At 38.2% G+C, this 16,192-nt stretch overlaps 1 protein-coding gene across 1 annotated transcript in view; it reads right to left on the reverse strand.

The window, feature by feature from the left end:
• Nucleotides 1-16,192, reverse strand: part of PTPN13 (protein tyrosine phosphatase non-receptor type 13) — a 108,830-nt gene that overhangs the window by 36,118 nt on the left and 56,520 nt on the right. The window contains exons 8-14 of the mRNA XM_056490408.1: nucleotides 10,012-10,107; nucleotides 8,251-8,350; nucleotides 1,954-2,173; nucleotides 928-1,002; nucleotides 644-818; nucleotides 284-437; nucleotides 20-158 (exon numbers count right to left, since the gene is read on the reverse strand). Coding sequence (XP_056346383.1) covers nucleotides 20-158; nucleotides 284-437; nucleotides 644-818; nucleotides 928-1,002; nucleotides 1,954-2,173; nucleotides 8,251-8,350; nucleotides 10,012-10,107 — 959 coding nt within the window. The remainder of the gene's footprint in view (nucleotides 1-19; nucleotides 159-283; nucleotides 438-643; nucleotides 819-927; nucleotides 1,003-1,953; nucleotides 2,174-8,250; nucleotides 8,351-10,011; nucleotides 10,108-16,192) is intronic.

The raw sequence follows: 16,192 nt of genomic DNA on the forward strand, positions 1-16,192 counted from the left end.
GGTGAAATTGATGATGTACCTCTGCCTGGTAATCTCCATACTCAGCTTGGAGAGCTAGGGATGCTAATAACAAGGCTGTCTCATCATCACAGTGCATCCTGTCTTCTAGGATGTCCTTCCGCAACTGCAGGTAGTACTGGTGACATGTCAGTGTGTGCCTAGGACAGGAACATAAAACAAAATAATGAAAAAAATCCCACACACCACCTTTGGTACTGATTAATACTCAACTTCTGTCCATAAATTTAGGGTTTAAGGGGCTATAAAAATTTCATACACTCACTGTATGAGACTGACATCATCCACAAAAAATTTTATGCGAAAAAACAGAGTGAAGTTGACAGGAGGCTTGTTCTTCTTCTTTGGTTCTTCCTTCCATCCTTCTGGAGCTACTTTACTTAGCTTTATGTCAGGATCCACGAAGAAAAACTCATTGTCTGCCACAAACATTAAACAGAAGCCCAAAGGTAAAAAGCATGAAAACCAAATATTTGCACCAGATAGAGGATAAAGATTTATAACGCTGAAACTGGGCATTAAACAGCAAAGCTTTCCATTGACTAACAATGACTTTATAAGCACTATATCTCTTAAAGGGAATACTGAATAGGGGCAGAAGAAACAATTTAGCAGTTATTCTTACCTCTTAAAGTAGCCAATCCAAAGAAGTGATGTTCCACCAAGCCAATATGGGCAACAACCATATCAAAGACATCTTTACATATCGTTTTGGTATCACAGGTCAGCTCCAGCTTCTGCCCACTCAGAAGCATCACATTTACTTTTCTCCTGGTGTCATCACTCTTGCCTTTCTTAGTCTGCATTTTGTGAAATGAAATCTCTCAACATTCACACTTGTGATAAAAACACATGTGTTGGTTTAACATACTTCCCCTGCCACAGATGGCTGAACAGCCAATTTCTTACCAGGATAGACTTCGGTAGATCCAAGGAGATGAATGGCTCAATCGTCATTTTCACAAACTCGGGGCCAAAGAAATTCTGCAAATCACAAAAGAGTGTGAATGAACATTGTGTTGCTGGAACAACAGGCTGGGGCACAGTTAACTCCTGCCCTGCAAATGCAAAAGAGGGCCCAAAAGCTAAAATTTGGCAATTGCCTGCTACCTACTCTGTACTATATGTAGAACATCTTCACAAAAACCTCTTAAGGGCTGGGGGACAGAGAGGGGAACCAACCTGGTAGTTAAAGCCTACATGAACTAACTCATCTTAATGTGATGAACTGGAGACAGATACAGGAATTATTCCTCTGTATTAGGGCAGCAAGTTCCTGAGTCTTGTTTCAAGTTTTCCCATCCTCACTTAAAAAAAAATAAAAAATATCCAGTTCATGAAAAGTAGCAGCAGAGGGCATCAAACCATCATCTGTTCAACACATCAGACACTCTGTTTACCTATATACCTCTGTGTCTCTCTTTGTGTATAATTCTATATTTCATCCACATACCAAGACAGCTGGGAAAGCAAAGAGAATTTGCACAGGGATTTAAGTGAACTTATGAGCCAAATGAATCCTCTCTCTCTTTACCTTCCCAGCTTGTTCAATTAATAACCTCTAAAGCTGGTGGGGCACATCCACATTCCACAAAGAGGAATGCAAATGAAGTGGCAGAAAACACCACAGAACAGAGGAGAAAACCTATGCCTTACCTTTGTTAGGATGCTACACTGTTTAATTGATGCAATTGTCGAGCCTTGTTGTCTGTTTTAGCATCTCTTGATGCCACTTTAGGCTCTGTAGCTACTAATGCTACAAAACCTCAGAAGTTTTACCCTGTGAAAGTAGGCCAGGAGCACACACCTGGTATTTCATGTGCTGATGACTGTTTATTACAGGACCTAGGTTATGAATCCCACATACGAGAGTTTCAGTCAAGACACAGCTCTGTTTCAATGAAAACAAGAGTTCACCTGAGCTCAGGACATTACCCTCAGTTTTCTTTGTGTCATGGCTGTTTCCAGGGCTATTTCCCTCAGTGGGTCTCTGGTGATGTCAAGCATTGAGGATCTAATTGCATCCCCTGGGTAGAGGTTAGGCCGGGACTGCCTCAGAGCCATCCTAGCTTGCAGTTGCATCATTTCTTCTTCCTGGCGCTTCAGCATCACTTCTTGACTTATTAGCTTGCCTTCAAATGGTGCTTCGTGCTGCCTGTAGGACAGTCAGAGGGGATGACAGATTAGCAGGTATGCCCAAGACATTCTGCTGCTTTAAGCACATCCCCAAGTGGAAACACCAAGCACAAACACCCATCATCAAATACCACACTGAACACACTTGCTCAGCAGCCAGGAGGTTACCTCTGCACAGCAATCCATCACTGCAGAAAATAAGCAAACACACCAGGTTTCTGCAGCTGCCTGCAGAACTGCCTCACTTTTTCATATGAAAATAAAGGCTCAGCTGCACTCTGAAAGAAATGCTCAACACTACAAACCCAGTGAATCAGTGCAAAATTAGTAAATGCGCAATAAGAAGAAAAGTATTAACACTTTGAAAATATCTTAATTTTTGTATTCATGTGGGGGCTGTGAAAAAGGCATGTTCAGAAACATGTCATTAAAGAAAAATCTGAAATAATAGTGTACTTTCTCTTAACTAAATATTGCTCCAACACTTTCTGTTTGCGTGGCCTGATATTTATTCCCTGATTTCTCCTGAGAAGTAGTACAGCTTGAAATATTTACATAAAAATGTTTATGTAAAAACATCCTATATACTAAACTATTCTAAATATCACACACTAATGTTTCCATAATCTTATTTGGCTGAAAATAGTTCCTTCTTTTTTAATTCCCAAGAATGGCCTGGCTGATATACAGTCATGCCAATGACTAAATTAGAGTCTAAATTTATAATCTGAAGGAATAAAAAATGAGAAAAACAAACAAAAAATGCATCAGTATTTCAAAAAACCACAGTGACATATCTGCAATTTCTTTTCTGCAAGTATTGATCCCAAACATCCTATTAGTCTTATTCTTTATATAAGGAAAGAAATTCACGCCCTGCTTGGGTAAACAAAAGCCATTTTTTATTTCAAAAATAAAATAATTGGTTAGAAAATGTGAGCAACTGAGAAATCCAAGAAAAATTAAACCAACTTCCACTCCCAACTTCTCTCTGTCCCATGCTTACAGAACAACACCTTAAAATCCTAAACTAAATGAAAACCAACTGAGCCTTCTGTAGAAATCCTAAACCAAGAAAAAGCAATGTTCTCCCCTTGTTAACATAATTATACAGAGGAAATTATTAAACAAAAATGGACAGGGAAAACTAAGGTAGCTTTCATGAAAAAGCAAATGTTTAGAAGCTTGTGTATCATTGTAGTCAGCTTTAGAAATATACATAAATATGGAGTAATCCTGCACTGAGTGACATGGCCCTTTGTAGTAAGGTAATACACAGACTTTAATAAAATACTTTAATTTTATATACCTACTTCCTAGGAGAATCTAAAGATATGTTTTATGAGCAACAAATCTGTTAATAAACTAAGAGAAAAATGCACCTGTCCAAGACAGTACACTTGTCTATGCTTAACTGGTGAATGTAATTTCAAATTTTATTTTCATCTTTTCACAACATTACTAATGAATACCAATACTTTTAATACTCAAGTGGCATTGGCTAGCATACAAAATCAGCCTTAAAATAAGAAGAGTTAAATATAAGAAGATGACAGTGCTAAAGTTCCTCAAAGGGAATTTCAAGGAAGATACAGAGTAGTCATGGAACAAATGTATTAATGTAAGCCCATTATCCTTTCCCTTGTGCAGGGCTTTCACAGCAATTTTTCCCTTCTCCCTCCTCTGTTTTTTTCTACAAAAGACTGAAAAACATGCACCTAAAAGGACAAAGAAATGAGAAAAGGCTTCAGACCTGCCAACACATGCACATGCTTAGCTTTTCACCAGGAGGAAATTTGTTAGGATTGACATATATGGGAATATTGACAAAACTCTAAGTTAAATACACCCACAAGCACCCTTCAGATCAAGGTCTAAGGATGGGCTCTGAAATAAAACAAAAACAAACACTTTCTGAACATAAATATCTATGAATTATCAAAGACATTTGAAAAAGACATGTTACAGCAGGCTCTATCTAAAAACTTGCTACTGTGAAAACACCTATTGCAGAAAAATGTCTTGCCTTATTAAAAACATACAGCAACAGGAACAATGAGAAGTTTTTATTATTAGGTTGGTTTTATCATATCTATTGACTTGTACTAATTTCTCTGAAAATTGGGGTGGGTGTGGGGTGTCCATGGAGGAAGCTCAAAAACCTAAGGGTTTAAATTTTTTCCTGTCTTAGTACATAAGCACTATCACCAAACACAAATCTGCATGTTTCAGCATCTTGGGTCAGTAAAATTAACTGTGGTCAGACTGCCAGTTTTTATGGGGATTCAGTCTTTATGTTCCCAGACAAGGAATGCATCTCTCCTACAGAAAAGGAAATACTGCTGAAATGTACAGGAGAGCTTGTTTGTGAAGTTCTGAATATGCAAGTGTTATTACTGGGAAAGAAAAAAAAAATCTAAATTACATTCCTAACAGATAGCATCACAGAAATGTGTTTTGTGTGGTGCTTCATCAGACAAGTACTTGGCTGCTACTCTGTATTTTCATCAGTGTCTGACTGCAAACCAGAATCCCACAGCTGCTTATTAACCTGCAGATGGTAGGAGGGCACAAACCTGGAAGGCTGACGCTTGAAAAGAAAAAGGGAAGTGAATTCTCTCTTCACCTGGTGTACTTACCAAGAAATTAGCAGGTATTGGATCAGAGAAGGAAGTTGGAAGAAGGGAAGCAGGTAGGCAATCCCTAATGATTAGTGCAGTGGGAAGGTCAGGAATAGACTGAGAAAGATGGATGCCTTTTGGTAAGGTGGGAAGGATATGAAAATGAAATCTACTGGAAGGAAAAGGCAACAGAAGGAAGAGATCCATGTCAGCTGCTGCTCCTAGAGAGAAAAAGGAAGAAATAGTAAAGGAAGAAAAAGAAAACAAAAGAAAACTTGGAAAAAAAACCAAGGAATACCAGAAGCAGAGAGGAAACAAGACACAAGCCATTGCCACAAGGAATGCATTCCAAGAAGCATAAAGGATAACAGTCACAGTCCATGAGAAGGGTAATACTGAATATCTATGGCTTCTGCTAATTTAACATCAGGCCAGCCCACCCAAACAGCACAAGCTGCACCTTCTGATAACTCTGAACAGCTTTGCTGCTTCTTTTAAAAGAAACCTCCCTCAAAACCAAATCCTCCTATTTGATTTGCAACTCAATTTTATCAGGATAATTCTGTGGATAATTATACATATTGGGTCTTAGAATATGTCACAGGAACAACAAAATTAAGATGTATTGATGATATCTCTTGAATGCAAGAGAGACACTGAAACATGCTCCCAAGTGCTGATGGAATTTAACTAATGGATTAAGTTGCATATACTTCCCCAAACCCTGGAATCAAATGGCCAGCCAAAGCAGGTAAATAAACCCTGAGATCCTGCTCCTTGGAACAACTTGTTATCACCAGTTTTGCTTTGAGACCCGAAGTTATAAAAGTCATGGTGTGTTGCAACACAGGACATTTTAAAGCAGCAACCTGCAATGTCCTGGATAAAAATATTATTCCCTTAGAAATCCCCCATTTAACTAACTATCATCTTGGATGGAACTCCTTTCACACTTGTTAGCATTGGAATCTTTTAGGAACTGCTGTAGTAAGATAGAGAGAGCACATTGTTTTCTATTCAGCTCATATTATTAACAGAGGTATAATCTAAGTATTATTACAGGACTGAATTCTGCTTGTGGTTGCTGTCCTGTTTCTCAGCAGGTCTGCAAAAAAAGCTAGTAGAACTAGCTGGCAGCCTTATTTTTTTCATCTTGGATGAATGTACTGTCTGGTAGTTAGATTAATAAAAAACCCCAGACTTGTTCACCTATAAAAGTGGGTGAACAGTTATGAAAATCGGTAAATAACTAGCTGTGGTACCCTACCATAACATTTTTGTGCAAGTGCAGTGCTATCAGAGTGGAGGTCAAGGAAACAGGAGATTAAAGAAAAAGTAAAAAATACTATATAGCTACATACAGGTAAAATTCATCCCATTGCTAAGTACAACAGGTAAGTCTATGCTGTGCTTGCACAACATATTTTACTTCTAGATTTCACACATATACAAATTACATCCATTAAAGGTACCAGTCTTAACAGAGTAATATAAAATAATGTGAAACAAACCATGAGAAACTATGTACTGCTTTACCTCAGCATTTTCACCTGCATAATGGGCCCGATTCATTTACAACAATGACTCATTTACAATGTGACTCATTTACATACCACATACTACTTTCTGTTTCTGAAATACTTTGTAAATAGAAACAAAAGTTCTCTATCGGCATCCACAAATTACTGCTGGTTTATTTGGAAGCATAACTACAGTGCTGAATGGGCAATTTCCTGGGTTAAAGGCAAAGCACAATGAAGGTTGACTCAGCAGTTTTCACCAAAATACAAAAAAAAAAGGCAAATAAGTTAAGAAAGCTACATATTGTACATACAGTGGCAATAATATGATTTGCCATTTTCATGTGGTGCTAAGAGAGCACAAAGCACAAAGTAAAAATGTACAGTTCTTGAACAGGGTTACACAGAATATAAACCAGTAATCCTCTGGTCTGCCACCAAAGCACATACACTATGTGGGGACGAGCTGGATACCCACAGTGTCAACACCATTAACACATACAGAATTACACAGATATCATATTCCTGACAACAAAGCTTTGTAGACTCAGTTAAGCTGCACCTAAATACTTCTTCCCCGCCAGAAATGCCAACATATAGGTTATTAGATGACTCTGCATTTCTCAGCAAAGTGCAGATAGTAAGGAAACCAATGCATCAAACCAGTAGCCGAAAGCTGTATGACCTCCAAGGAGCTCTCCTTGTGCTCACCTGCACTGAGATGCAGTTCATTTGAGACCCTGCCTTAGCCAGATCCATTTTTGGCATACAATATAGTACAAGGAGCAGACACTTGTTTTCATCTCCATGTTCAAAGCAAGGCTCTAAGCCCTATTTACCAACATTACCTTTGCTTTAAGAGAACATGGAGGACACATTCACCAGCAGTGTCACATCACCCAACACAGGCCCAATCTCCACACATTTCCACATTTCTTTAATAGGATAGAGCAGGATTTCCCTCCAACATATGCCAAAACCATATAAATATCCTAGAATATTGAGCACAGAAGCAATATTTCTCTTGATCTGCAGCAGGCAAAGTAAAAAGCTGCCAAGAGACGGTTTTGAGGGGAAGAAAGATGTGCCTTTATTCTTCACTCCTTGCTACAAAAATTACCTGCATCATTTTGATAAAATGTTCCAAGGTGATTATGCAGACACCAGAACAAACTTTTAAATCAAAAATGTCAATGTCAATAAAAATTTTCAAACCTTAGAGTGCAACCATTCTCAAAATGTAATAGGTATGGTAAGATATGCTCCTGCATTTTTGTATTAAGGTGATGTTCAAAGCAGAACCTACCTTATAAAGCTGTATTGATGAATGGCATTTGAAAAAATGAAACTCACATTGGTGCAATATTTGAATACACTGCACAGCAAAGTAACTTTCAAAAAGCACAAACTGTTACTGAATTGGCCTGCTTAATAAGTGCTGAGGCATTAAAAAAATAATCCGAAAACAAAAACATGAACTAAGATTTTGCCAAAATAACCAAACTAAATGTATGGCTTTTGATTTATTTTAAGGAAATAAGCATGCTGCCATTTCCTTATTAAATGCAAAAACCTGCAAATAAATCTGTATTAATATCAGTAATTTCAAAAACTTTATTTTGGAAAAGTACAATTAAAAATAATTAAATATTTCCAAACAGAACATAGCCCTTGACCTTCTGACAGTTACAGCAATCTGATAGAGTTCAAACCAGTCTCCATTAAACATGAGAAATGAATGTGGATGCCCAACTAACCTCTAAATTACTGTGCATCATGAGACTTCTACTTCAGAATGCAAGATAGAATTCTGAAATGCTATTTTCATTCAAGTATTACATGCCTTAATCTTAACCAGAAGCAGGATGGGAGTGAAAAACTTCACCTGCAGATTTAGAATATATTCTTTGATAAAGAAAAAGTACTCCAAGATATATTGTTTTCAAAGGGTTTACCTTGTTCTCTGAGAATTAGCTTGACTTGATGTGGAGATATCATCAGCACCTGATAACACACCACTGGCATCATCTCTCTTGAAACCTTCATTTCTTCTCACTAGCAAACAAAAGACAAATTAATACCTGACTGGGCAACAAAGCACATAGAGTAATCCCATTTAAAACTAAAGGATTTATCAGTCATATGAGATTACTCAGAAGGAATCAAATTAATGTGATCTGCACAATGGCACTACAGTATCAAACAAATTAGCATTATGAAGCTGATTTCAGTTTTCAGAGTTATCTTACCCCAACAAAAATAGCTGATAGTCCTTTGAAGAAGAATACTAAGGAAGGCCTAAAAGAAATCACAATAAAACCCCACACAATTGCATAGACACCTTCCCAAGGTAATTCATTTTTGTGCTTACTTCATTTTTGTCAGCCATAAGTTGAGACAAACACATGGCAGAGACATCATACAAAACTACTCCAGACCAGAAAGAGAGCAGCTAGTTAACTATGCATCCAGTACACCAAAAAAAAAAAAAGGAGTTAAGAAAGCAGTATCTGAACTTCTAATCATTATCCCTGGAATCTGACTCCTCATTATAATTTATAGGGTTGTTTTTCCTTTTGGCAATATATCAACCTGTGATTCTGTGTAAAATTACAGCTTTTGGTGGGAGATCTTCCTGTAGCAGCACCTGAGATGCTACACTTCAAACTTGATTTTCCACAGTACTTCACTTTCCCCTCTTACTGTACCCTCAGCAAACAGAACTGGCAGGAGAGTTCTTGCAGAACACACTAAAGCCACACTGATTTAGAAATAGTTCTTTTTGACAGTCATTTCACTGAGCCCAGATATACTACTACTAAAAGGCAGCAGACAGCTCTATCTTGCCTGTACAGACTTTGGAGTTGTTGACTTTGGCCTAGAAGACATAAACAGTCTGTTCCAAACTGCAAGCAAGCAAAGGGAAATTATAGGATCCTCAATATTACTGCTCCTCAGGCTTCTGGCTCAGTAAGCACAAGGACAGACAATGACAAAGGAGGTTGAGAGAGCAGTGAGTACGTGGAGGCTGGGCTGGAATTCTGTGCATACAGAATACATATAGTGCAGCTATAATCCAGCTTCCTAACTATTGTTTCCTTTCCTAATTTTCACCACAGTGATTTGTCTCCATTTTTAATAACGCTTCTGCAAAGACAATTCTTCCTGCCATACATCAGCAATAAATCCTTTGTATCATCTCCTGCTTTTTCAAGTCATTGATTCAATAGAAACTACTTAAATTTATCTTACAAACAGCCCGTACTACGTAGTATTTTTGCATTACACTGAAATCCTTGGCATATAAATTACAAACCACTTAACCCTCATAGTAAAACCCACCAATATAATTATACCATGGAGGTTCCATATAAAGCTTTTGTAATTCACTGTTACTGTGCACAACAACTCCATCTTTTTTTGCAGCATGTTATTGAAAAAAGAACACTTCTAGTAAAAAGTTAACTATTTCCAGCTTTTCCTATCAAGTTCCCTCCCAGAGTGCTAAATGTCAAACTCATTTCTGAACAGACTGAACATTATGTTGATATGTACATGATGTTGTAATTTCATCATCTTAGAACTTTGAACTAGGATAATTATCAAGACCCCTATTAAAGACTTTTGGGGTCTGGTTTTCATCTTGAACTTTTTTCTTTAGGTTTTTTGGGTTTTTTTTGGATTTTGGTTGGTTGGTTTTTAAACATAGGTCTTACCTTGTCTGAAATCTGGTTCTGAAGAAATAACAGATGGGCTTTCACTCGAGGTACTATAAACATCACTGTGATAAGATTTGTACCTTCTCAAAGGCTCTGAAAGTTTAAATCAAGGTATCAGAAGTAGAAAGCAACAGTCAATGTAAAAATCAAACACAAGCATTTGAAATTTTCAAAAATAGTTTCAAATCATTTAAAAATGCCTGTCTGTGGCTATGGAGTCTAAAAGCAAACACCCAGAGGATTCTGTGCAGTCTCATTCTGTTCCCATGGCCTGAGGGTTCTGTGGTCAGCCTGGCCCCTCTTGGCAATCCCACTTCAGCCACCTCCTCTGAACTTCCCTCAACGTCACTTCCAAGGTAAAACTAGTATTAAAAAAACCCCATTGAGACCCAAGAAAAAAAACACAGATCCCTCCTGCAAACAAAACAGGTACAAACATTTGGTGTGCACCTCTTGCATGTACAGAGCAATTACCAGAACTCAGTCCCTGGTTCCTCTATGACATAAAAAGAAAAATATCCACAGAGATAAAGCAAGCACTGGAAAATTATAATTCAGCTCATCTTTGACATCCACAAAATATGATTAACAATCAATTAGTAAGCCCCTAGAGAATATTTAATTAACCAGAACAGCTAAATTGATGTGATGAGAAATCAATACAGCAGTCTCAGTTCCTACTCTCAGGGGATTACATAAATAACAAACTGGAGCAAAGGACTCCACAGAATGTGCTTGACATTTACAACCATCTCCCAGAACCTCCCTAAGCACAGGCCAACAACCACCCACAGAATGTGCATAAATACAGAACACACATATTTAAAAAAAAAAAAAAAAAAAAAAAAAAAATAGTCTCTACATCTTGGGAATACCAATGCTTCAATATCAAAGTGAGACAAAAAACCTCAGGTGTCCTTATTTGCAGGAGGCTTTTTCTGGTCTGACTATAGTTAATGTTCTTGAAAACAAAAGCGGAAATATAGAAAAAGCAGATGTAACTGCTGTGAAAACAAGTGCCAGTCACTACAGCAAGGAATATGCAATGCAGGGATAGCAAATGGGGAACACATGAGCAGATATTTCTGGAGGCTGCAAGAAGGAAATCAGAAGTTCCAAGTTTCCACGTCCAGAAAACAAAACCACTGGTGAAAAATTGAGGGAACAATAAGCCTGCTGCATAACTTCTATCAGGTCAGATTACAGGTTAGTCAACAACACTACTCATATAGACTTCCTACAGAAGTAGAAAAAATTCCAAATAGGAAAAAAGCATGAAAAGAAGTAAGCTAATGCAGTATTCCAAGAACTAAACACTAGTTCATATTCACTTTGGACTGTTTCCAAAACCTTCCTCTAAAAGCCAGTATTGCCCCCTTTTCTACCCAACCCACTGGGGCTGTGTAGAGAATCTTCAAGAAAACTGGGAAAGGCAAGCAGAGCAAAACAACTCATGAAACCAGCAGGTCTCACCAGCCAATTCCAGTTGTAGTTTAACAGGATAAAACCCAATTAATCCAAAGAACATTTTACACTACTCTCAGAAAGGAGCAACATGGACCTAGAACAAGATGAAAAGAACCCACTGAGGCTGTGTGGGAGCAGTGAGGTTGCTTCAATCTTTCACAATGGCTACTTTCAACGCTGTGGATTTTACAACAAAGAAATCTGCCCCCAGTCTAGCAATTACTTGCCTACCATGGGAAATAAAAACCAAATTCAGTGGGTAGCTTTTGGAGATGTGTTTTTAAAATGCTCCCAGCTCTTAAGTGAGGCATCAATCCAAACACGACACTGGAGCTACAGTATTGAAATGTTTAACTAAAACCAGACCTCTTGTTTCCCAGTAGTTTTATTAGCTGAAGGTTTTTCAAGTCTGCTGAACTGACTTTGAAGCAAGATGATGGAGAGGCAACAATAAAATATGACGTGAGATTTTAAACAGACTTATTTTTTTCCACTTAGTCAGCAGCCGGGACTTCTCAAATTGCACACAAATTATGGCTCCATTCTGGTTCTTTGAGACACTAAATTTTGAAAAAACCAAACTTGTGGTAAAACAGAAATATGCAGTTAAACCATGAGACAAGTGTTTGTAGGTGGTGGTGTGATATGGGACTCTGCAGGGTGTTTGATTTCTCCTGACTCACCCTGTTAGCAGGAGCTGGTGCCATGCTGTAGGCCAAGAAGTCAGTGAGCCAAGAAACAAAAAGCAAGATTTCCACACACTGTTTATCTCAATGTTGTCACAGACCCCCACATAAGGCCCAACAAGGCTCAAATCTATTCACAATAGAGTTGGAGACAGGACCACACTCCTGTCTTGCCACCTCCTTCTCTCTAATCAAGACCACTCAACCCAAGAACACAAGCAAAGGTATTCTCATCAGCTGGAAGCACTCAACAACCTTTCCATGCTAGGCTGCACTGAAGACTATCAGGCAAAGTTTAAAGGCAATTAAGAAGCTACATCCTGAAATTCCATGTAAATCCTCTAGATTTAAACCATTTTGCTCAGTTTAGAGAAAATATACACAGATGTGTTTGCTGCTGGGTCATCTTCCTTCCAGTCCTCTACTGGCCTACACTAATGTCTGTGTATACCCCCTGAACATCCCCCAGCACCATGTCCCTTCCTCCCTGGGGCACAGACAGAACATGTACTGCAGACCTGCAAATACTCAATTAAAATGCAAATATTGAGAATATTCTATCTCTAATGCTTGCATAGTCATCCAAATAATTTATGTTCTCTCCTCCAGCAAGTTCTCCTCAATTCTAACGTATCATATTAGGATTTAACTTCAAAGAAGGCACTTGGATCATGTCCAAGCTAAGCTTCTAATTAAGAATTGACTTCCAAAGGTCACAAAGTCCCAGTTCTGGGATCAAATTAAAGTTTAGCTTTTCATACAGAAGTTTCAAAAGTAGGCAGAAATTTCTAGTCTGTCTGGCTGGGAAGGAGCTGGAAAAGGACAACAAAAGCTAAAGACCACAATAAAACAACTTATCCCTTGTATTTACAATTTTCCCTGGGAATTCCAAATGGCCTTGGTTTGTTGTCTTAGTTGCTTGGGTTTTTTCGCTTTGTGTTAAAAAAAAAAAATTGGTGACTGAGGAGAGACTTCAGAACTGATTTAACTTCTATAAACACCAAGCACATTGTAGCAAAAATAATGGTATCAGTTACTCTCCTTAGCATTTCACTGTTTAGATTACAGCCTTTTGCCAGAACACTTTGAACCATTTCACACCTTAACAGAAAAAACTCCATGAGTTTAAACACATTTTAAGCATTTGTAACTAAAATGAATATATAAAACTTGTAGTAATAAGCAAAATAAGCATGTGGTAGCTCCATGATGCAAAGGTATGTGATGCATTACAAGTTGAAGATCTGTCTTAGCACTGCAGTGGTGCTTTTTCAAGTTCCCTATCAAAAGCAGCAGAGCACAACCTCCCAGGCACCTCACACAGCATAAAATAACAAAACACGCTATTTACACAAGGCAAGACCTGCAAGCCCAGACAAGCCACTGACAGAGAGCCTCACCTCAGCCAACTTCAACAGAAATCAGAGAACCACATTCAGCCTGGAATTTCATTATTCTCAACACGAGTCACATCAGATACACAAGTTTTCAAATACACATCATTACAGAATTATTTCTGGCGGCACAGAGAAGGCAGCAGAATTAAACCAAAGGTTTCATGACAGGGAGAAAGCTCTTGTTTGCCCTTTGAAGTTTACTGGTGGGTGTCTATTACAGGAGAGTGGTACTATAATAGCACTTAAAACACATTAACTGTCCTTCAGGAGAAGCTGGGATTCACTTCTTTCCCATGAGTTAAATCAACAGATTAGATTCACATTTGCTTTTCCTTTTCTTTTCCTCTTTTCATCTAAGAAAACTTGAACTATCTTATGCAAGCCAGTATAGGTTTAACAGGAAGGACATCAAGATCCAATTCAAATTCCTGGTAAGGATTCATATCCAAGAACTGACGAAGGAAACTAACCCATTCTGACTTCCAGGGGAGAGGCTCATTCTAACTTGCAAGATCCCCCCACTCACAGTCTACATGAAAAAGCTCTATTGCACATTCAGTCCAAGCAGCCAGCCATCCAGGCAACCCCCTAGGGAGCCCAGTCTGATGCAGTGGGCCTGGCAGGATCTAATCTACAGAGAAAAATGTAGCCTTGGAAAACTGCAGAGAACACACATTTCTAGTGCTAGGCTGGAAAGCAAAACAGAGAGATTAACAATAACAAAGCCAGGGTTTGGTAAGAACTCAAGAGTCCTGTATTCAGAAAGACACCCTTGTTTTCTGGATCTGGATCATGCCATCTGGGATAAACTATGTAAACTAACACAGGCCCAGACAGAGTTTGTCTAACAAAGTTGTTTGCCTGTTTTAATTTAAATATTTTATCCAACTAAGAATGTCAATTTTTGGTCAATACTTTACAATCTCAGATTGTGTGAGATGCTGAAAGCTTGATAGATGAGATAAAGCAGATGCCACTCTGCTGTGCAATTACACAGTTGCAAGAGCTGGTTTACTTGCTGTGTAACTCAGTACAAAGTGATAGTTGTTGATGCCATATACTTGTATTTTACAGACATCCCACAAATATTTTCTTCCTCGAAAAACCAGCATCTCTGTCTCAGAAAAATCAACAGCTGGAGTTCTCTAACTGAAAGAGTATCAGTCCTTCATGCTACCTCTCAGATTCATTAAAGTTATATAATCAATTTTTCAATTTATTCAATCACATGAAAATCTATTTTGCCACCAATTAATTAAAATCACACTACAGCACCATGAAACTGTCCCTTCCTTTGCTTTCACATGCAAACAGACGTGCCATTGTCCATGAATCAAATGGCCCACGGTGAACTCAGAAACTCAGAACATAAAATTCAAGAGAAAAAGGAAGTATGTGCACTTCAATGAATTCACAGTGCTAAGTTAGTAAAGCAACTATTTCTTTTTTCTCCCCTAAATCCAATCTCCCATTAACCCACTTCTACAGAAGCTCCCAAGTTCAAACCTCTGGGGCTTAATCTGCTGGGATAAATCTGCTACCAACAGCTGCCAGATTACTTGCAGAAATTTTCCCTTATTCAAAAATACAACTTCAAACTAAGAGAGGGTTTAAAATCCAGGTATTTACCGTTTTCCTAACTGCAACTTTCCCAGCTAGACACAGGCTGTCATAACATGGAAATTTTATAAATAGGGTCCAAATGAGTCTTTAGGTTGCCAATGAGAACAGTTTCATGAGATGAAACACATGGAAGAAGACTTACAAGGAAAAGACTCTTCTCTAGAAATACAGAATATTACTGCCTCTTCCTGCTGACTCTGTGAAGCAAGAGCAATAATTAGACAAAAAACTGAGGACTTAATAATCTGGGTTTTCTGTTGCAAAAAAAAAAAAAAAAAAAAAAAAAAAAAGATAAAAAGAGAGAGGAATAAACACAACTTGTGGGTCTGGAATTCACATGGTTCCCAACTGCAAAAACATTTAACAAAGGCTTGAGAATATTCCCAAACCACCCGCCATTTCCCCATGCCTGGATTCAGAATTCCAGAGCTTCAGCAAAATCAACTTTTTCACTATTCTTCCATCTTTTTTTTTTTTTTTCCCCTGTCTGCTATTTCAACCCACAGCCAGCTCTATTACTACTCTCCTAACTGGTTTTGTTCTCCTGTATTCCATGAGGACATGGGCAAGCTTTATGCTCCCTCATGCATCTCACAACATCCTCATAAACAATACTGCATTAAAAAAAAAATTTTAGAAAGGATACTCATTCACTCAAGTAACACATAAACCCTTTCACTTTGAATTATGCACACCCTCAAAACAAAGATTGAGGGGAGGAGCTGCCTAAGCAAAAGGAGAGGTTCAGATAAGGCTACCATTACCATCCCACAGCCTTGTGCCTTGCTACTGAGCAAGATTACCCCTTCACACTCTTGAGCTGCCTTGCAAGCTGTAAAATAATATTATTTTCTCTCTGAAAGAAATGGGACATTATCAGCAGGTGCCAGGCAACAATTTCCAAGTTTCAAAAGAACAACTTAAACAAAATCTGCTCTCCAGGTAGAGGTAAGATGTTTGGATTTAACATCTAACAACTTCATATCAGTTCTTCACTAAACCACC

The sequence above is a fragment of the Oenanthe melanoleuca genome, chromosome 4, assembly GCF_029582105.1.
Source record: "Oenanthe melanoleuca isolate GR-GAL-2019-014 chromosome 4, OMel1.0, whole genome shotgun sequence".
Taxonomy (NCBI): domain Eukaryota; kingdom Metazoa; phylum Chordata; class Aves; order Passeriformes; family Muscicapidae; genus Oenanthe; species Oenanthe melanoleuca.